Source organism: Corvus moneduloides, chromosome 2 (assembly GCF_009650955.1).
Source record: "Corvus moneduloides isolate bCorMon1 chromosome 2, bCorMon1.pri, whole genome shotgun sequence".
Lineage (NCBI taxonomy): Eukaryota > Metazoa > Chordata > Aves > Passeriformes > Corvidae > Corvus > Corvus moneduloides.
The window spans coordinates 103,658,317-103,680,854 of NC_045477.1; the positions used below are offsets into that span (position 1 = coordinate 103,658,317).

Genomic DNA, 22,538 nt, shown 5'->3' on the forward strand with positions numbered 1-22,538 from the left:
CTTCTAGCTCTGGTCACATAGGTAGTGAAGCATTTACTATTGCATTATTATCTTGGCCCTCCTTATGATTTTCTTCTCTTGAAGGCTTGTGTAGTAAATTGCATGTAGCATTTTCCTCCTTATGTGGATCCCTAAGAATCTGGCAGAAGGGATTAGATCAGCTGCATAATTAAGCACATTGTCTCAGTGGTGCTGAGGAGCCTGTGAGCTTGTTATATTAGAGAACTGAATGTTTGTTCTTCAGTATAGTTACTAACTTTATTGGGGAAAAACATTCAGAAGTCTGTCTTCCTTTGTGCCTTTGGTAGCATTAATGTGCAGCTGCCTGGTTAAGTGTAGTGTAAACTTTGAAGATTACAGAGAGCATTAAAGACCCATTAAGAGGTGCAATAGACACAGCATATGGTCCAGAGGATGAAGATTCCTTGTTTCTGAAACTTTCAGAAAATTGGAGAAGAATTTAGAGCTCACTGCAAAACAGGAAGCTATGCATGCTGATGTTGCCAGCAATGCAATGATTAATTTTCATCTAGCAACATGGTTCACTGTTTCCACAGAAATTTGGGAAAAATGGAAGAGTAACCAAGATTAAGCCAAGATCTTCATGAAAGAAAATAATTGCTACAGACATCATCACTCCCATCTGCAGCCTTTTTTTTTTTTTTTTTTTTAATGTGTGTGTCGTCCTGTCTAGTATATCTGTATAGTTCTTCAGATTATTTTTATACAACAGAAATTCTTCACTGCTACCTTGGTCACCACTGCTTGTCAGTGTGGGGACAAGTATCCTTCTTAAGGGTGGGAGAAGAACCTGTGGGTTTTTTCTGGTCTTTGAAGTAAAAAAAAGGTTCCATGTGCTTGAATTATTTGAAATGTATTTTTTCCCCTATCTCTCTTACAGAAATGCAAATGAGAAAACTTTAGTTCTAGATGAAATAAACCAGCTCTTGGACCCACTTGTGTGCCCCAGCTGCTGGGGGAAAGGGGAGCAGCCCCCACCCCTGCTTCACATAATTACGTTCTTAGGAGGAGCCACAAATCTATAACTTTTGGAAACTTAAAACCAAACCATTTGCATTTTCTGAAGTATTTTTCCCCCTCTATGTCCTACTGAAATGCATTGATAAATTCTGTTCAAATCCATTAGTGGTTTCCTGAAATTTTATTAATGATTATTTTAAAAATAATGATGACTTCTGCTTTCCATTGTATACGAGAGGGATCTGGAAAACACTAAATCACTCTTCTATCAGTTGTTGCTTTAATTCTTTCCAGGAAGTATGGACATAGGGACAGAACACAGGTGTCGCTGTTGTCCCCAGGGACGGCGAGAATCACGACACGGAATTCCAGGACAAATGGAATTATTTAATTAATTATCACCTCGTTTATATACCTTGGTTCGCAATAGAGAAATGACATTATTGGGTGCTTGACCATACACCTCCCAGAGCGATTGGCTGAATGCTACAACGCCTATTTCAAAATATTTCCTTCAGTGAACCAAAACAAGACCGTGCAGGTGCAAGATAGAGAGTTATTTACAGAACAGTCTTTCCCTGTTTCTCAGCTAAGGCATGAGAAAGGAAAACTTCACAAAATGCTTCAGCAGCTGGAAAATTCCTCTGCTCCTGCTCTTTAGCATCCCCACACAGGTCTGCCTCTCTGTGTTCTGGCTGCTCCCAGCCTCCCGTTCCTGCTGCTCTTGCACTCCTGGGGACCCACCTGCGCTGAGGGTGCTGCTGCTGGGGCAGGTTGTTACCGCTGATGAGCAAATGCCCTAGAGAAGCAGAATTTTTATTTTTTTGTTTCTGGCGACAGCAATTATACCTGTGTCTGTGTCTGGTGGCCACCGGGTGTCACTGTAGCTCTGTGTAATTACCGGGGAGAAACTGAAACGAGCGTTGTGGTACAGGAAGGATTTGAAAGATAGTTTTATTCTGCATGTCTAGATTGCCAGTCAATGTACACACATATCAAAAGCCCCATTCTGTTAAGTTCATAAGTCAGAATTTGGCATTCATGTTGTCTTTGTAATGAAATCATCTTTCTAAGGTTGCTGTGTTGGCACCGGTAAAGCTGTAGGAAAACATACATATCCTTCTCCTCCATTACCCCTGAAATACACAGTGTGGTTTGAGACCTGTGGCCCAGTGTCCATATAGAGACCCTGCACGACGTCCTCCCCATCTCAGCCAGATGGGGCACCTGCCTTGAACAGGCTGCAGGCCTGGCGTTGGCTATCTCTCCCCTATTTGGCCATCAGTCAGTATGAGAATGATAATGTTTAGAATAAAAGCTTATTGAAGAGCATTGAAGGTCAGAAAAACTTGTTAGTGCCCCCAGTTCTTCGGTATATTTGTATTTATTGATGCAGAGAACAGTTTGGCTTGGAAGAGGCTTTTAAAGGTCATCCTGTCCAACAACCCTGCCATGAGCAGGGTCATCTACAACTGGATCAGGTTGCTCAGAGCCCTGTGCAACCTGGCCTTGAATGTTTCCAGGGATGGGGCATCCACCTCTGTGGGCAACCTGTTCCAGTGTTTCACCCCCCTCATTGTAAAAAACTTATTACTTATACCTAGCCTAAATCAACTCTCTTTTAGTTTAAAACCCTTACCCCTTTCCGTACTGCAGCAGCCCCTGATAGAAAGTCTGTCCCCATCTTTCTCATAAGCCCCCTGTAGGTACTGGGAGGCTGCTATAAGGTCTCCAAACCTTCTCTTCTCTAGTCTGAGAAACTTATGTTGCACCTACTTACCCAAATCATGGATTTTATTCTGTTATAAAAATTAGATATATTATCCTTGCAACTTGATTATTTTTAATGCCAGCATTTCTTTTTCTGCATTTCTTTTCCCAGGTACATTAGCTGGAGTGATAGATTTAGCTGTGGATTGGATGACAGACCTGAAAGAGGGTGTCTGCCTGTCTGCCTTCTGGTACAGCCATGAGCAGTGCTGCTGGACATCCAATGAAACGACATTCGATGACAGGGACAAATGTCCCCAGTGGCAGAAATGGTCTGAACTTCTTGTAAGCCAGTCTGAGGTATGGGAGCCCTGATTAGCTTGGGGTCACAGCAGGCCAGGCAATGCCCTTTTTTCATACTTGCTGATGTTCCCTCCAGAGAGTTTCTCTGAAAGAGAAAGTAATGAACTGAGCACACTGGAAAAAAAAGACATTTCCACAAGCAATATCTGCTTAACCTGAAGGAGGTCCTGTGGTTTCAGTGTGATGGAAACTAGAAAACTCTGAGATTGCACTGTATTTTTATCAGTATTAAACTAAAAGTGTTTTATAACATGCATAGCATAATCACCAGGGGACCTGAGCTGCATTTTCTTTATTTCCTTTTAAATATAATTTTATGGGACAAAAAAAAAGGATGAGCACTGAAAAATACACTTATGAGGATGTTTTTGGGATTGCAGATGGGGTTTTATGTATTCTGATACAGGGAGCTGCGTAAGAACTGCTTATCCCTTGCAATCAGTTTCTCTGTCAGACATCGAGATACTTAGCTAGCACCAAAAGCTGGGGAAAGAATAGGCTCCCTGGGGGGTGGCCAGATGAAGGATTTGCAGGGATGTTGGACAGGAAGGGAAAAAGCTGATTTGGACAGACATGAAATGTATATTTAAAGATTTTTTTCCCTTACAATTCTTTTTTTTCCCCATAATTGTAGTAATTTTAAATACAAAGAATGCTCTTTCAAAGCAAAGCAGGTGAAAGTTTCATTTTGAAAAAAAATAAAAAGAAGCCTTTCTGTATACCATTTAGCAGATAATACTTTTTAAAAGAAGTACAAAAAAAGCACATTTTATTTTCAACCTAAGTTATTCAATGTATTGAATAATATTGATCCCACTCACAACTCAGATCTTTGGCAGAATTACTGTCTTAAATCCCCCCTTCCTCCTTATTTCTGACTTGAATTTGACAAAAACTGAATTGAAGTGTGTGTGGGTGATTTGGAGAGGTTGTCTCAGATCTTCCCCCAGTGTGGAGGTTGTCTGGTGCTGCAGTGTTTCAGGACACCTTCATTGCCAGGCAAGTGTGTCATTCATGTTCTCTTCTGTGCTGCTTTAGGTTTACAGTAGAAGAAGTACTAGGTGAGAGTGTCTGTGCAGATGTATAGCTCAGTTTTCTATAGTTCTAATTAACCATAGTGGAAATAGTGGGGTGCTCACTGTTCCTGAATATTCTCACCACATAATCAGGGGCAGAAATCTCTCAGCATGGGTGCCAGTCACAGTGCCAGGCTTCCCTTTGCCAGAGTTTTGCTAGGTTCACTCTGGTCTTCATCAGCAGATGTTTTGGGTGGCTGTGTCTTTGTGACAGTGAAGAAATGTTACCCTGATATAAAGCTGCAGAATGGGGGTGATGTTGTAATTTAAAAGAACAAAAAGAAAAACTGAAAAAAACCCCAAAAACGTGGGAAGGAAAAAATGAGGAGACTGTTAAAATTATTAGGGGATTTTGAAATCCTGTGCATGTGTTTGACATGCTGTTACTTTGTCTGGAATATATAAATGATGCATATCCTTGAGAAAATTTATTACTTTCTCCTGCTACTTGGAAACAGCAGTGATGACTGTTGTGTGCTGTGGCCTTTAGAAAAGGTATCAGCCAGGTGAGCACTGTGAAACTTCACTCACTTTGTGTTCAAACTGGGCTTCTCACCCCCTGGTGAGCTGTCACAGTAGGACAAAAAAGAAAAGTTTCATTTTGGCTTAATTTTAGTCTCTTTCCTAAAACAAATGGGCCTCTATGATCTGTGGGTTCCTGATGGTCTGATGGAGGCTGTAAATATTATATATATATCTGTTACTGTTACACTGAAATCCCAGGGAAAGCCCAATAAAAATGTGAATTTGGAAAGTAAAAATTCGGTTTTGTTCAGGAGGCTTATGATATGGGCAAGTTTTGCACTGTAGTGGGAGTGGTTCCTGTAGTGGTAGAGGATTTTAGTAGGTATCAAAATACACTGAACTTGACTGAGTTTCAGAATAATTTTGTTGGGTTTTTTTCCTGTGTTTCACTTTGTGCCTGACATTTACAAAAGAGCCCTGTAAGACAACCGTGCACATTGGAGGACAATTTAGGCAAAAAGTATTTGAAACAGTTTCCCTAAAGGTACTCTGGTCAGACATGTCTTCTTTTTTTTATGCATGACTGTGATTCTCTCTCGTCATAGCCAACTAAATTTGACATTTTGAGGACTGAGATTTAGATCAGTTCTTCCTTGTGGTTTTGCCAATTTATGGCTCTGATAAACCCTCTACATATGTTTTCACAGAGAATTGTGACATTTCCTATGGCCTCTCCTGAAAAATGTTTCCATTCTAGTGCTCCTATAAAATGAGCCCAAAGCAGAGGCTTGATATAAATTATTATGGAAAACATAATAGCCCATTAGACACCTACCAGGCTAGGTTTGCTTCTCTAATCACTGTTTTGTAGGCCAATTATATCCTTTATCCTTCTGGTCTTGAACCACTTCCAAAGAGGAGGTGAAGAGGGTTTTTTGGTGTGAGGAAGTTTCAAAACCTCAAATTCACTGGCAGATCAAAAGGTCATCAGATGTCACTGGTGATCTGGACTTGCCCTCTTCTGCAGTTTGGTCCCAACCCCAGCTTCACTGGGGCTGAGGACCCCATTTTTGATGGCTTACACATGTCTAAGGTAGAGGAAAGGACCCTCTGTCTTCCATGGATCATGACACTGGATCCAGAAATGGACTGGGTTCCTATCCCAGGGCTTCTGGATCTCCTGTCATAAAGCAGAGACCTGCAAGACAAGGAAGCCCTTCTAAATGTGGAACCCACTTCTCAGTTTTGCAGCCTTGAATCTGTCAGTCATGAGGACACACACTGCTGTAACATCCATAGGGGAGAGTCTGCAAACTGTGAGATCCCTATGGAGTCAGCGTAGAGCTCTGGGCCTCTGGAGTAACCAGACATTGGAGGGCATTCTGAGGGATGTGGTTTATTTCAGTATTCTGAGTTTGTGAAGGATGTTTTCGATTGTGTTCCATCTGTATCTAAACTGGACTGACACCAGATCTGAAATACTGCTTGGTCTTGCAAACTAAAATACAAAGTTTTGCTCAGTTTCCCTACTTGATTCATCACTGTTGTTTCCAGGGTGAGTCTTTTGAGCTGCTGTGGGAAAGGTTGTAGCAGGATCAGCTCTGCTGGTGAGCTGCTTTGGTCTCTGACTCCAGTGTACATGCTCAAGACTTTCACTGCTCCAGAGCCTCAGTAGTGGCATGTAATGGATGAGAAATGAACCGTTTGCTATACTGAGTTACTGCTACTTCACTTCCCAAAGGTTTTCATATTATTAATCATTAGAAACTGCTGCAATTGAACCTGCAGAATGCCAGATATCTGGAAAATGTAACAATGAAAGATGTCCCAAGGGATAAGATTGAACTGGCCATACGGGCTCTTGTGGGGTCCTGCCACAGCACTGTAGGTGTATGTGTGACTGCAGTAACAAGCTGACAGAGTTTCCTTATGACTTCTGAGATGCAAAAGAAGAAGAAGTAAAAAGAAACAAAGTTAATTTTACTCCAGTGAATTTAGAAGCAAAACTACAGCTTTTGCTCAACCTAGTAGGGCCAAATTTCTGTAATGGTGTTGGCCTTCTTTGGAGGTACTCCAGGTTCACACTGACAGAAGGATTTTGCCCTGAGGCAAGATATCCAGAGTTTTCTCTAGAGGAAGAGCAAATATTGTCATAGCTGTTTGTAATTGAAAGCACTAGGAGACGACATTCATGAGACTGTCTTCAGCTGTAGCAACAAAGATCCATGGTTACTACAGCCGGATGTCAATCACTGCAAGTGTGGGATCCATGACTGCTTAGGGCATTGGGGGATAACGTATTGCTTCAGCATTCTGCTGTCATCAGCAAAGCCATCTGCTAACTTCAGCAAGCACCAGCTTAACAAATTGCCTTTCTTCCAGATATATGCATAAGGATAAGGGTTAGTGGTATCCTTACTGCATTTTCGTTTGGACAGACCTGGAAAAGGAAGCCAGCAAACATCCATACTGTTAAAAGTTGATTCCTTGCAGATTTGAAAACAGGGAGACTTCTCATCTCTAGGTTTTTTATGTCTGGGAACAGGGGTTGGCCAGCTCTGTTAACTGATACAATTGATTAATGCCTGTTTTCCTACTTGATTTATCATAATGTTGATATCCAGGCTGCTGTCCTGCAGAGCAGAGGCAGGGGCCCCAATATTCTTGAGCAGCTGGGATTGCATCCGGTAGGAAGAGTTCACTTAGAGGTGAAGGATTCATACCAATTCATGCACTGAGGTTCATCTCGGTTTTTTATTCTGTAGTGTCATGTTGCTACAGGATATTGGTTGAAGGCTTAAGCTCCTTGCATCAATTTGATGCTGCTGAGTAGATTCTCTTTTGTCCATGTAGGTGGGTTTTGGAAATTTAAAAAAACTATGCCTGTGAGGAGGCAAAAGTATTCCAAGGCAGATTTTAACAAAAGTTTTGACTTGACCATTGGAAAAAGGTAGAAACTTGAAGGTCACTATTGACTATGCTTCCACTATGGCATGCACAGTCAACCATTGGTAATGATCATTAGCATTCCCGTTCTGTCAAAAAAGTAAAGCTGTTCAGTTTGAAGATAAGCTCATTCCTGACAGGAATGATTTTAAAATATTAGGGCAAAAATTACTGAGATGTGTGAGTGGGTTCTGCCAAGCTATGGTGTTTTAAAATTAGTTTCAACCCTATCGTGGACAGCCATATAGAACCATATAGAAATAAAGGACTTATTTAAGGTTTTACCCTTCCTGTTTGTGAACTGAACTGGCTACTGATATACACAGGGATGTTGTTTGAAAAGATCAGCATCTGCATGGAGAACTGACCTTTGAATACTAGCCCTCAGAAAAATACGTATCAGGGAAAAATACATATTCCTTGTCCCCCACCATGGGATGAACACAGCAGATTCCTTCATTAGCTGCCTTTTCGTTACCAATTGCTTTTGCCCTTATGACATATTTGTTTGATGTTTTGGAACTTTATGTGGGTTAGTTAAATTTTTTAGTGCTTGAAAGATGCTCAGTTTAAGGTAATTGGGTCCCTTGCAAACAGACTGTAGGGACTAGGTTAGGTATTTATTAGTACGCTGCTTCTTTCCATGAGTAATAAAATTGTTGGAGTATATAAAGTTATTTGTCCTTCCTGAGGAAAAGCAGCTCTTACTATGTAAATGAAAAATCAGGCTCCACGCCATCATGATCCCTAGTAGAAGTGTGAGATTTGCCAATCTGCATTTGTCTAACAATGTTTGTTACTGTTATTTTTCTAGGGTGCAAGTGCTTACATTCTAAACTATTTTCTGTACATTATGTGGGCTCTATGTTTTGCTTTCCTGGCAGTCTCCCTGGTCAGAGTGTTTGCTCCTTATGCCTGTGGCTCTGGAATCCCAGAGGTGAGTTTCTCTTTGTGCATGAATATCCAAAAAAATCCAAACAACAAAAAAAAAATTATTGCCTTTTCCCATTCCAGAAATGTACCATGAGATAGCATAGCGACAAGAAAATTGTCTTTCCATTTCATCTGCCTTCATTCCTTTGTCTGTGCTTTTATGGTGATCATCTCAGTTTTTCATAGTAAAAAGTGTTCATATGTCACTGTGACAGGTTAATGCACGTACTTGTTCATTGCCAGAGTGTGAATTAAAAATCAACATCTCCAAGAGACACATACTCACTAGAAGTTTATAGAGATTTTTCCTAGGATGAAATTACTTGGGCCAGTTAAAAAACCAGTTATTTTCTAGGCTAGACTCTAAACAAAAGCAAAATAAAAAGAAGGGGGAGGGCTACAAAGCTAAGGTTTCCTAAGCTACTGAAGATGCCCATCATTTGGGATGCCTGAAAAGTGTCTGGTGCACATCTTTTGCTGTGTTCCTGAACACAACATAATGTACATTATGCCAGCATGACAGCAGCCAAAATATTTACTTGATTTTCAATATTTTACACATTGAGCCTCTGTCTATATTTAAGCTGTTAAATGAAGAACCTTGTAATTCAACCAGCAGAGTCATTGAAAGTCTTGGAAATCAGGGCAGTCTTTTGTTAAAAGTGCTATGAAACTGCTGGAATTATTGTTTAAGAATCTGGCAGACAGAATCAGCAGCCCAAAGCTTAGAAATCTTGGCATACTTTTGTTCTTGATCTCTGAGAATCATTCAAATGTTTCAAAAAACCTCACCACAAATAATTTAAAATATTTGAATAATTTCCATGTTTCAAAGTAGTCATGTGTGTCTTTGTTATGTGTTTGATATATTTGTGGTTTTAAAAAGTCTTCATAGTTAACTATATAGCCAGTTTCCAAGTGCTAAATCCCTTGTGTGAGGTGATGCTCAGCTCCAGCCCATTTCCAGGCCTAGAGTCCAAACCCAAATCCCACTCTGCAGCCTGTGTGTCATGCACATGCATTGTGCTCTTTCCTAGCCACTCACTAGCAAAATTAAGACAAAATGTGTAGAAATACGATCTTTTGGACTTTCTCATTTCATAACACGTGCATGCTTTTATGGCACAGGGATTCCAAATAGCTAGAACTTTTTTTGTGTGTTTTATCTGGAAAAAAAAATCTGTCATTGTTTATTTGCTTTTTTCCTGCTTTTTTAAACTCGAATCCGGTTTAAGTCTGATCTTGTAAGCCAAGGAGATATGTAAGAGTTTCATATTTCTATTGATCTCTCTGAGAGTCCTTACTGCCTGTTATGGGGACCACCCGTAACAGCAGTAAAAGTGTGGTCTGCTTAACCCGTGCTCAGATATTGCTGTGGGAAAGCTGCCCTACCTACAGTTTCTTTCTCTCCATCACTGTCTCTTTTCAAGCAGTCTGCAACTTTTTAAACTCTGCTGGAGTTTTAACTCCATTTGAAAGTTCAGAGTAGAAAAGGTTTCTTCATCTGTTCAACATGTTCTTCCTGCTTTCCAGATAAAAACCATCTTGAGTGGGTTCATTATTAGGGGCTACCTGGGAAAATGGACACTTTTAATCAAAACAGTCACCTTGGTTCTGGTGGTGTCTTCAGGCCTCAGCCTTGGGAAAGAGGGCCCATTAGTCCATGTGGCCTGTTGCTGCGGAAACTTCTTCAGCAGCCTTTTCTCAAAGTACAGCAAGAATGAAGGAAAGAGAAGAGAGGTGAGGTTGGCTTATAAATTTCTAATTTCCTTGTCTGGATACTTGGGGTTTCAAACTACTCATGCCTTGTATGTAAACATTTGCTTTGTAGGTCCTTTCAGCTGCAGCTGCTGCAGGAGTTTCTGTTGCATTTGGGGCTCCAATCGGAGGTGTGCTTTTTAGTCTGGAAGAGGTAAGACCTGGCAGTTCACTTGCTTCAATAAATATATTTTAATTTGATACTTTTCTCCAAGATGACTCATTATTTTTCAAATATTTATATGCCTATTTTTCTTCTAAAAAATGATCTGTGATTACTAGTAATAAGAAATAACCAGATATTTTAGCTTAATCTGAATAGTAGAAGGGCACTGGCTTTCTGGAAACAAATTAGATGAGTAATATGGAAATACATCCCTGTGCTGAGGTTTCTCCGGCCTTCAGCTTGCTAATGCATGGACCAAGCTGTCAGGCATTCCTTGTACTCTCTAGACAGCAACTCTGGATTTAAATTTATTGATTTTAAACTAGTTGCTACTCCTTTTCTGAAATCTGAAAATGCCTTTTCTGATACCTTTGTGAACATGTTCTGGCTGTGGTAAGGGCTAGTGCTCGCAGTAAAGTCAAATGAAACAGATGGTGATGGTAGCTAAAGGAAGCACCCTCTGTCACACCCAGTGAAATGTTTATGATCTTTGCTTGGTTTTAGGTCAGCTACTACTTTCCTCTGAAAACCCTCTGGAGGTCATTTTTTGCTGCTCTCGTGGCTGCCTTCACACTGAGGTCCATCAATCCTTTTGGAAACAGCCGACTGGTCCTGTTCTACGTGGAGTACCACACCCCCTGGTACATGGCCGAGCTCTTCCCCTTCATCCTGCTCGGTGTCTTTGGGGGCCTCTGGGGGACCCTCTTTATCCGATGCAACATTGCCTGGTGCAGGAGGCGAAAAACCACCAGACTTGGGAAATACCCAGTGCTGGAGGTGATCGTGATAACAGCTATCACTGCCATCATCGCCTACCCCAACCCCTACACCCGCAGGAGCACCAGCGAGCTGATCTCCGAGCTCTTCAATGACTGCGGTGCCCTGGAGTCCTCGCAGCTCTGCGACTACATCAATGACCCGAACATGACCCGGCCAGTGGATGACATTCCCGACAGACCTGCTGGCCCCGGAGTCTACTCTGCCATGTGGCAGCTGGCCTTGGCTTTGGTGTTCAAAATTGTCATCACGATCTTCACTTTCGGCATGAAGGTAAATCGGGCACGGGCGCAGGAGCAGTCGCGAGCGCAAGGCACAGACGGGTTGCCATGGGCAGCTGCTCTCTCTGGCAGGGCTTGCCTGCCTCTGACCTGCCCCAGCCACAGAGCTGTCACTGAGATGCTGCTGGCTCACCTGTAAGCACCTTGCCTTGTGGCCCCTGTGGCAGCACAGGGATAAGCCCTGCTTTTCATCTGTGGTTTTGTTAAGTGAAAAAGAAATCTGTATGGGAATTTAAACCCGCTCTTGCCAATAAGCAATTTCAAGATGATTCCCACTGCAGCTGTTTCTTAGCTCTCTCATGGACATGGGCTATTTACATTGTTGTTTGTCTTGTTGGATTAATGTCTTAATGTGCCTCAAGGTAGCTATGCTCAAGGAAGTAATAATTTTAAATTTACTATTTTACACATTTAGAGCATCACAAAAATATAGAAGTGGCTGAAAAGGTCTATTTTTGAATCTTTTTAAGCACTGTAGATTGGAAAAAAAAGAGGAATGAATGAGAAGACTAACTGATGTGTCATTTGAATATTCTGGATTTGCAGCTTTTTCCTTCAACAACTCCTTCTCCCCTTAAATGAGTGATGAAAGGTCCAAGAACAATTTATCCAAGCTTTCAGTATATACCAAGCTGTTTGTGGTGAGCTCTATATATCTGATTAATAGAGCACATAAAAAACAGGTTCTGTCTGTCTACAGCTCCTGTTATCTGAGCATTTATTTCTGGGTCTGATGTCTGCAGACAATGAGAAGTTTTTTGTAGTTATACACTATATTTTATACCATGCTCCGAACTAAAGTATCTCATCTTTCTCTTAAACGCTACACTTGAACTGACGATCCATTTTTAGCCTTTCACTCTAGAAACTGATTTATGGCTGACAGTCCATTCTTATGCTTGTTCATTAAAAGCTTTGGTCCTTTATTTGAAATGTGATTCTTTATTTATCCTATATATTTAAAATCTGTTAGGAGGAATTACCAGTTTCAACCAGTCTGTAAAAGAACAGACAAAATAGCTTTACCCTCTAAATCTAGAAGACTCAATCGAACTTCATCAGCAATGTTAACACTATATGGTGGGGGCTGTAGCATCTGCTGTTATCAGCCCTAGTGTCTCTGGGCCATGCTGATGAGGTGATTAGTTGAGTTCTCTAGGAAGCTCAAGCTACATTTTCAGACTGAAAAAGATATGATAGGCTTTCCTCTCTGAAAACAACCAAAGCTCCATGCAAGCCCTTGTCACAGATCTGAATTGTCTTCTCCAGCAGGAGTATATCTCCAGCTTGCTGGTTCACTTGACATCTAAGAGGAAATGCACTTAGCCAAGGCAAAGTAAATTTTCATTCTTTTTTTTTCCCTCCCTTCTCATTTCAATACTGTTTTCTAATGATTTGTGACTTGTCTGTATAGCAGACGTCAAAGTAATGATTCGTAGAGCTTCTTGGAAAATATATTGTAAACTGAGATGGAGAATTAGCTGCCTCTGAGCAGTCAGCATCCTTTCTCTGAATTTTTATTCTTCATTTGACATTTAATTTAAAATCTGGTCTGATTTAGCCTGAAAAAAGTAGTAATAAAACCATAAAGTGCTCCATCTGATAGAGGGTGAAATCAAGATATTATTTTTAGTTAAGCCTATGACAGAACCATCAGCAGCTCCTGACTTCCTGCTGAGAAAGCAATAAAGGCAAAGCCAGGAACATCTTGACTTCAAAAGCAAACTATTATTCAGAAACAGCATTTAGCTCCCTAATTCAGTGGGATGCAGCAGGTGAGATTCAAAATTTCTTTAAAAACTGCACTAACATTTTATAAAGCTATTAATACACACGTAGCCACATAAACTCAGTCACTGCAGAAAACTGTGTCAGAGCATGGGGATCAGCACTGTAGGCTGCCATGAGGCTATGGAAACTTGGTTCTCATACTGTTAATAAAAATTGTTTGATACTGGTCATTTTTGTCAAGGTGTTCATGTGTCTGCATTTCATTCCAGATCCCTTCAGGCCTTTTTATTCCTAGCATGGCTGTTGGAGCCATGGCTGGCAGGATGGTTGGGATTGGAGTGGAGCAGCTGGCATATCACCATCATGACTGGATCATCTTCAGGAACTGGTGCAGACCTGGGGCAGACTGTGTCACACCCGGGCTTTATGCTATGGTGGGAGCAGCAGCTTGCTTGGGTACGGTCTCTGCTGGTCACTGGTTTGTGTGTGACCAACACTGATGTTTGGGGACATGCTTAGGAGGGCCCTGTGTTTGTGTTAGCTGCTGTTTTGGCATTTCTGGGTGCAACAGAGGTTGAAATCAAAATGTGATGGGCTAAAGAATGGGAAGCTCCTTCTACTGGTTGCTCCAGTGATCTGCCAGGTAGTCAGCAACAGAAAGGTTTGCAGTCATTGATGCCTACTGCTTGTAATCTGCCAAAAAGCACAGAAAAGGAAAGAAAACAATTGAAGTTAGGCTGCAGGTTTCCAAGCAGGAGTATTTTTACTTGCATTTTTTTCATTTGATGTAATGAAATTCACTGTAACTGGACTGAAGCTACTTACTTATTTAGACTGTGCTCTCTCTCAGTGCAGGGAAAAAACATCCCAGTTCTGGCTAAATTTTAAGCTACACAGAGGTAAAAATTCTGGGTCTTATTTTGTCTGTGTGTCACGCTATGATCAACTGAGCTGTATTTTGGTTTTCATTTTGATCATAGGCCAATACTGGATTACACTCAATCAATAGGATTTATTGAATATAACAGCAATGACCTGTTAACTATTAAAGCAAGACCATTGAATAATACCTCACATATCAAACTTCTAGCCATAGATGCAACAAGAATGTTACAAGCATACCATCTGAACATGTTTTTACCTGATCATATCTTTCCCCTTCTGTACTTGCATATTCTATCTCCTTTTGTTGCTGTTATTGATATCATCATCACTGGATGAAAAAATAGTGGAGAGGCATAACACGGATTAATGTCATTGGGTAGGTTTGAAATGAAAGATGTACTCCAGGAAGAGCTGGAAATTCAGATTTGGATGCTCATATTGGAAAAGCAGGATTATTTGTGCGATCAGTATAGAGGAAGGAAGGGTGGGATTTGCTTGAAAATTTAATGTCTGTAATGTAGATATCAACACCTGAGCTTAACTGTCTTGATACCCCTCACAGCCAAAATAGAAAAATGAGGCATGGGAAAGATCTGTATTATCTGGAAATACACATCTTAAACCAGGCAAATGAACAGATGAATTTGGCCTTACTTAGAAGGGCCTGTTTTTATCTAGAGATTGTAAAGGCAATCTGGATCACCCCTTTGGATTTGAACACCCATAGCAGTGTAGACACATTAAAAAAAGCTAGGATGAATCTTACTGTCCAAACAAGTAAAGCACTTCCTCTTATCTTAATGTCCATAAAAGAAGTAATACACCAAAATTTGGCTCTGATGTTGCAGTTGATCTGCTAGTCAGCATAGAATTATAGAAGCATAGAATATGCTGAGTTGGAAGGGACCCATCAGGACCATCAAGTCCAAATCCTGACCATGAACAGAACACCCCAAAAATCACACCATGGGCCTGAGAGCATTGTCCAAATGCCTCTTGAACTCTGTCAGGCTTGGTGGTGTGACCACTTCCCTGGGCAGCCTGTTCCAGTGCCCAACCACCCTCTGGGTGAAGAACTTTTTCCTGATATACCTAAACCTCCCTGACTCAGCTTTATGCCATTTCCTTGGGTCCTGTTACTGGTCACCAGAGTGAAGAGATCAGTGCCTGCCCCTCTGCTTCCCCTTGTGAGCATGTTGTAGACCACAATGAGGTCTCCCCTTAGTCCCCTCCAGGCTGAACAGAACAAGTGACCTCAGCCACTCCTCAAAAGGCTTCCCCTTCAGACACTTCATCATCCTCGTGTCCCTCCTTTGGGCAGTTTCTAATAGCTTTATGTCTTTTTCATATTGTGGTGCTCCAAACTGCACACAGGACTCGATGTGAGCTGCAATTTCTTCCTCTTTTAAAAGGTCCAAATTAAGGTGCGGTAGTTTTTAATAGTATGGTGAGACATACAGTAGAATGGTCACAGCTTGTACTTAGGCTGTTTAGTACCAAAACCTATCTTGCCTAAAGTAAGAGATATGGAGTAAGTATTAAATGATCCTTACTCTGGTATTTGCTCTCAGCTTTTTGCAGTCAGAAGTTTAAGGCATTCCTCAGATGAAATTCATATCTGGATTATAGTGTTAAGTAGTCAGCAATCTAATATTTCTATATGCTGTTAGATGAAAAGCATCTTTTAATGACCTGTTTCTGATTTTTCTCATCTAAAATGGTGCTGTATTTTGAGACCTAAAAATAGCAGATTTATTACATTTACCTTTTGAACAGAGGCAAAGAAATGTTACCTAATAATTCAGAGATATATACACACTTGTCCTCAGTTATGTGATTATTTTTATCCTTTAATGTAAACTAAAGGAGCAAGGAGCTTGCTTATGAAATTAATATGGAAAGAATAGATAGAAAAATACAGCTACAACCCTGCCTATGGCTGCGTGCCGGGATGGCCTCAAACCAAGCTGTACACAGTTCAAACTATATTACTACAGTGATATCAAAAGCAAGGGTTTAAGCTATAATACAGCTCTTGCAGTGGCCCTAAGCTGTTTTAAGGTAGGATGTTGTAACCATGTTGTGCCCAAAGATAATGCTCAGCTTTCTCTTCAGTATGACTGCAATAAATAGGCCGGCGTGAAGGCCACTTCTCCACGCTCCTACCTGCCTCAGCCGTGGTACTTAACTGATTCTTGGAGTCATTTTAGAGGGCTAAATGGCAGGGTTCAATTTTACTTTCTCAAGTATCCATTAAAGCTGATTTTCTTTTTGGTGTCCTTTCTGGTTTTAAAGCTCTGTCTTTTAGCGTTCATTGTTTGCTTTTCAATATTAGCAACTTTGGCATGAGCAAGTTCACTCAACCTGTTTGATGAAAATTGCAGTAGATGAAAAATACCTTTCTTCAGTGAAATAAGGCTAAAAGTATAAGGACAAAATACTCAGCATAAATAATTACATGCTTTTTTGAGTGAAAGGCTCAAAATTATAAATGAGTTGCTTAGTACGTATACCAGCACCGAGAGAAACTTGAGTCTTTTCCTTGTTGGCAGGTGGTGTTACTCGAATGACGGTCTCTCTGGTGGTGATTATGTTTGAGCTAACTGGAGGCCTGGAGTACATTGTACCTCTTATGGCTGCAGCTGTCACAAGCAAGTGGGTGGCAGATGCCTTTGGAAAAGAAGGGATCTATGAAGCTCACATTCATCTGAATGGCTACCCCTTCCTGGATGTGAAGGATGAGTTCACCCACCGAACCCTGGCAACTGACGTGATGAGACCCAGGCGCGGCGAAGCTCCTCTCTCTGTTCTGACACAGGACAGCATGACGGTGGAGGATGTTGAGACCCTTATCAAAGAGACTGATTACAATGGCTTTCCAGTGGTGGTTTCAAAAGACTCGGAGAGACTCATTGGGTTTGCACAGAGACGAGAGCTGATCCTTGCAATAAGTAAGTAGAGTATCAGTGTGCAAAAGTTTGATTTTGAAAGGAGTTTTTATAAGATAGGAGATTAGCAGTGTTACTCACCTTGAAGAATGGATAAACAAGAACTAAATCTGACTTTTTCTTCAAATATGACTTTTACTGGTTGCTAGGACCTGGAAGCTTTTCTATTCCATCATACCACCTGGTAGCATTTTGTGGGCTTGACCCTTGTGGGTTTTATTTTACTCAAAACAGTAAAATAAAATTCTTCTAGAGACAATAGAGAGAAACTCAGCTCATAGGGCCAGAGTTTTTGTCAGAACCAGATCAAAAGCCAGCGCAGTGCTCAGCTTCTTTCAGTCTCCATGGGCTGCCAGAGGTGGCTGGGGCAGTCGTGAACTTTTGTCACCCAGTGATGAAATACCCTGTGCTTCTTTCTGTTGCTCTGTCTCAGTTTTTCCTCACATGCAGCCTTTTAGTGCTACAGGTGGAAAGCTTTTCAGGGGACAGTGTTTTTTGGTAAAAATGGCTGAATTTTGTCTGGCATCCAGTGGAGAGCTGGCTGGTTGCCTGAGAATCCGAATCCAGATAATTAAAGATTTTGACTGTCATGTCCTTTCCTGGTTGATCTGATGACTAAGTGGGGATTGAAGAACAGGTATATTGGATGAAAGCAAGTGTTCCCACCTTTTCTGGACTCAGGGCATCCAGAACTGCAGAGGCCTGCAAGGCTGGCCCATTGTCTGCTCCCAGTTCTGGCACTCCTGTGGTGTTGAGGGCCAGCTGGGCAGGCAGGCAAGATGCCACCTGGACACGGTTGCCTTGTACTTTGCAGGGGAGTGGAATGTCTGGTATATCCAAATCTCCTTGACTTGAAATTATTCTTTTCTGCATGGTCTTGTTTCATCTCTGTTACTCAGGCACTTTAAAAAGCTGTTGTCTTGGATGGAAATTCATGTATTTTTCGGACAAGAAAATTAATAAATGGAAAATCTGGGTTATTTTTGAAGGTCAATTTCCAGCTCACTTCCCACAAAGCTAAAACAAAAATTTGAAAAAACAGTAGTCTTTAAAGCACATGTTTTAGATATATTTAGCCTACCCTGGGTCTGTCTTTTACACTGCCCATGCCATGTCATGGCTTTAGCACTTGGTGCCTTCCAAAGTTAATAGTCTTTTGCACCTCCTTCTCAGGAAGGTATGCCAGTGGGAAAATTGCATGGACTGAAGATGCAGAGCCCTCACTTTAAAATCAGAAAGATCAGAGGCTGCTTGAAGCCAGTCAAAGAACTTTGAGGAACTGAGTCTTTTGATTCAGGTCGTAAATGGCAGTGTGGCTGAATGGTCTTGCCAGAAGATGTTAGGAAGTGTCCAGCTATGAACTGATAACAAAGAAACCAGTTAAAATTAAACTCAGTAAACATTTAGATCAAAATGCTTTCCTGTTCAAAAATTGTTTCTTTGACAACTGCATTTTTCAGAGCAAAAGGTACTGTCTCCTGATCAGTTCTAATTAAGAGCATCTTTCATAGGAAATGAGACAGAACTTAGATTTAAAATCAAATTGTTATTTTGTTATGTAAGTTTTCCTAAAATCCTCAGCTATCAGTGACCTTTGGTGGCCCTTTTCCCCTTGGGCTGAGTGTGAGTGCTGTCGTTCTGTGCTGACACTATGATAAATGGTTCATCTTTCCAGTATGGTTTGTGTCCTTTTGACTTAAACTCTCGACTTGGTTTTGAAAGACACAGTATATGGTTCCAGTACGGGGCAGGGCAAACCATGCTAGCAACCTTTTGATTGCTAATCCTCTTTCTCTGAAGTTGCTTTGCCTGAATTTCAGAAGTTGTTATTGCTCAGCATTACCACAAGGGTAGCTAATGTGTTCTGAACCGCTACCTCATCTTGCTTCATGGTTGTGATCATACACCAAGTCTCCTTAAGCCATAAAATTACTTACCAAGAGATAAACATCACACATGGTGAAGCATCTCTTATTCAACTGTTCAGGTTCACCTGCTCAGCCTGACAGAGGTACTGGAGTTACATCTCTGAACAGCATAAGCCCCCTCTGTGCAGCACTTCAGCCAGGGAATGAGGTCTTATGAAAAGCAGAGTCAGGCCCACTCCAGTATCTCTTCTTTCACCAGTATCTCTTTTTTCATGGCATTGTGCCCTGCAGAAGGCCTCCTCAGTTTGAACTAGCTCTGGTACCTCTACATAAGAGCACTTCGCACTTCATAGAGACATGGTTTCAACCAAGAATTTCAGCTCCTTTCTCAGGCCCAATTAATTGTGCATCAGCAGTATGGTGGTCCAGGGAATACTCTGGGGAAGTACTCCAATTCTCTCACACATCTGCCTTCTTGGATGAAGTCAATAGCTGCTGAATCTTGCATCAAATACCTGTTCCCACACAGCTATCTGCCTCATGATTTACCCCTACATAATTTCTTTCTTAGTGATTGGAGCACTGAGCATGCTCTAGAAATGCATCAATTACCTGTAAAGTGAATGGCAATGCCATTTCCAATTGCTCAGAAGCATCCTCAGGAGCATTGTGTCCTTCCACTGATCCTTGTTGAGTAGGTAGGCAGGTGAGGTGGCAGAGTCACCCTCTGGGAAGAGGTGTCTACATTTTAGGTGACACCTACTTTACGATCTTACAGAGGGGAGTTTTTGACATTTTAAAGCTTTTCTTAAAATTTAGCTAGCTCCAGAGGCACCATGCAAAAGGCAGAGCCTTGGACAATAGCCAGGTGGCCTGTATGATATGCTTTTTCCAGTGTGGAATTGAGAGATCAACATAGTTGATACAGGCTGTGAAATGTGAACCCCTGAATATGAGAGGCTGTTTCACATTTGGGAGAATTAATTCACTCTCTAGCTCTGACAAGAGCCTTCTGCATAGATTACTCTGTAAAACCAGACGTTGTCATCCATTTGCTTTGCTCTTTCTGTTAATCTGTATCTGTTTTTCTTACCCACTGACTGCAGAAATGATCTGCTCTTCTGTTGCACCTTTACTCTCACTCCCCCATCCAGTGAGACTGCATACAAAATCCACCATTTTTCTGATGCCACTGAATTTACTCTGTAGTACTACATCATTCAAATTTCTCTAGGGAGGTGTTTGACATGGAAGAGTGAAATCATGGTTTTGGCTAATCACTGTTGTTCAGGGTCATTGCTGCCTTGGGAACAGCAATGTGGTAACCAAAATGCTTGGCCCTATTTCTTAGGGTGCAGCTTTGGGAAGGAAATACCTAGCTGTCAAAGGTTTTTATCAAAGGGGGGGAGTTACCTTCAGTTTGATTAATGTTACCTCTTAGCACAGATCATATATATCAAAGAACTATGCAGGCATATTCACACTTGAAATTAGATGCATAAATTGAAGCGAGCTGAGACAAAACTAACATCGTTCCTGTAAATTGCAATAGGGCCTGTAATATGTGGGGTGAGAAGGTTGAGAATCATATACTGTACTGATATTAGGTTTGAGCCAGCACTGCTCCAGTTCCAAATATTACAAGACAATGATCATTAAATGTAAAAAGAAATTGCAGCTGGAACATGTTGGAAGCCATCACTGTCTACACATTACAAGTCACAGGAGCAGGTTTCTGCACTCTGATTGATGGCAGAGAGTTCCAAGAATATTTACATATGCTTTGAGTATGAGTTGCTATACCTCTCAAGAACAGAAGCAACCTATGTTAATTGAAGGTAATAATTTAACTATTTCCAAGAATTTATTAAAAAAAAAAAAAAGTTAAACCTTCAGAGCCAAACACATTATATGTTCATTCGGGGGAGAGGAAAGTTGTCTGTCATTTGGAAATGTGTCTCATATAATGTTTATGCCCTGTAGTGTTGAGTAGAGATGAGGTAAACACTACAAAGAAAATAAACTACTCCAATGGTAAGTGTTCTTCTTGGAGCATACTTTAAGTGAAGGACTTATGCTGATCATGTAAACTCCAGATGTAGTGTGATGTTCACTTTGTAGTTTGATCAAAGTATTAATGATAGCTTTTGAACTTTTGAAAGTGGTCACATATGTGCTGTTTACCCCTATATTTTTTCCTCCCTTTACTATTTTGAATTACTATTAGTAGGAAGCTAATTTCTTTTTCCTTTTAAAAATCTAGATATACAAACTATTTAAGGCATTAAGTGTAAGCCCACAAAATTTACCCTGCATGCCAGAGAGGTGTGCTGGTCTAGAACAACATCCACACTGCCCCCGGATCCCTGGAATGTGAATTTGTCTTTCCCCAGCTTTGTGTTCATAAATCCATTCACCATGTCCACATTTTCCCAACTCCACTGAAATGTTTTGCTCCAAGCCAGCTGGGATCTTACACAGCTGTTGACTCCACTCCTTCAGCCATGTAATAAAGTTTCTGTTGTGTTTCTCACTATGGAGGAAATTACATACAGTCATTTGAATTTGACAGAAATTGGATTAGTGAAGTTTGTGAATGCAATGAGCTGCATATTTATTCAGAAAAGCACTATCCCAACCAAGGAAAAGTATGTGTCTGTAAAAATATCACTTACATTTGCTTTGAGGGAGCAATGTCTCAAGGAAATTCAAGTTTCTCCAGTAGTCCGAATTTCTGTGACTTCAGTACGTTGAAGACAAAAACAAACCTTGCTTTCCAAAGAAAGAATTTTTTTATTATCAAGCTTAATTCACTATCTACGCCAACCTTTATGTTGCACAGAGAATGCAAGACAGCGTCAGGATGGTGTGGTGAGCAACTCCATCGTGTACTTCACCGAAGACCCCCCAGAACTGCCACCCAACAGTCCCCATCCCCTGAAACTGAGGCGTATTCTCAACCTGAGCCCTTTCACTGTCACTGACCACACACCAATGGAGACTGTGGTAGATATTTTCCGAAAACTTGGGCTCCGGCAGTGTCTGGTCACTCGCAGTGGGTGAGTAGTTGACAGTCAAGTGAATATTTTAATTTTGTCTTACTTTGTGAATGGATGGATAAGGGAACCTCGCCTATGTCTTTCCAGGGCAGCAAAAGAAGTCAGACTTGGAACCAAAATGGTGCTTGCAGGGTGTTATATTTCATTCTGTTCTCCCAAATCCTTAGTGTATTCTCATTTAGATAAATACAAAATAAACTGTTCTGACTTCCACTATCATGCAGTTTTCAACAGAGGCAGATCTGGCAAGCAGTATTGTTTGCTAAGAATGTGCCTGTTTTGAGACATCCAACTAGATCAGATGTTTGTGAAGACTGTGATAAAGGTGTCACTGGAGGAAAATTAATCTGTTCAACTTTCTTTGCTGGATAATGGAAAGGTGTATAAACCAAAGGCCCTAAAATAACAGCTGAAGGAGGTGGGCAACATGAAATTAGGAGAATAAAAAACTGCACCATGTGGACTAGAAATAACATCCCATAGTTCCAATGAAATTTGAGCTATTGGAGCATCATGGCTCATCCCAGGATCTAGTGATAGCAGGATAGCCAAAACCAGAGTCCTCACTTCCAAATGTGGAAGACTAGAATT

At 41.0% G+C, this 22,538-nt stretch overlaps 1 protein-coding gene across 3 annotated transcripts in view; it reads left to right on the forward strand.

Annotated features, from left to right (window-relative positions):
- The window catches only part of CLCN4 (chloride voltage-gated channel 4), a 41,589-nt gene that overhangs the window by 14,377 nt on the left and 4,674 nt on the right, over nucleotides 1–22,538 (forward strand). For all 3 annotated transcript variants that reach the window (XM_032100623.1, XM_032100624.1, XM_032100625.1), the window contains 8 exons: nucleotides 2,864–3,051; nucleotides 8,356–8,478; nucleotides 10,008–10,214; nucleotides 10,306–10,386; nucleotides 10,903–11,448; nucleotides 13,457–13,643; nucleotides 16,625–17,023; nucleotides 21,731–21,947. In XM_032100623.1, the coding sequence (XP_031956514.1) occupies nucleotides 2,864–3,051; nucleotides 8,356–8,478; nucleotides 10,008–10,214; nucleotides 10,306–10,386; nucleotides 10,903–11,448; nucleotides 13,457–13,643; nucleotides 16,625–17,023; nucleotides 21,731–21,947 (1,948 nt within the window). The remainder of the gene's footprint in view (nucleotides 1–2,863; nucleotides 3,052–8,355; nucleotides 8,479–10,007; nucleotides 10,215–10,305; nucleotides 10,387–10,902; nucleotides 11,449–13,456; nucleotides 13,644–16,624; nucleotides 17,024–21,730; nucleotides 21,948–22,538) is intronic.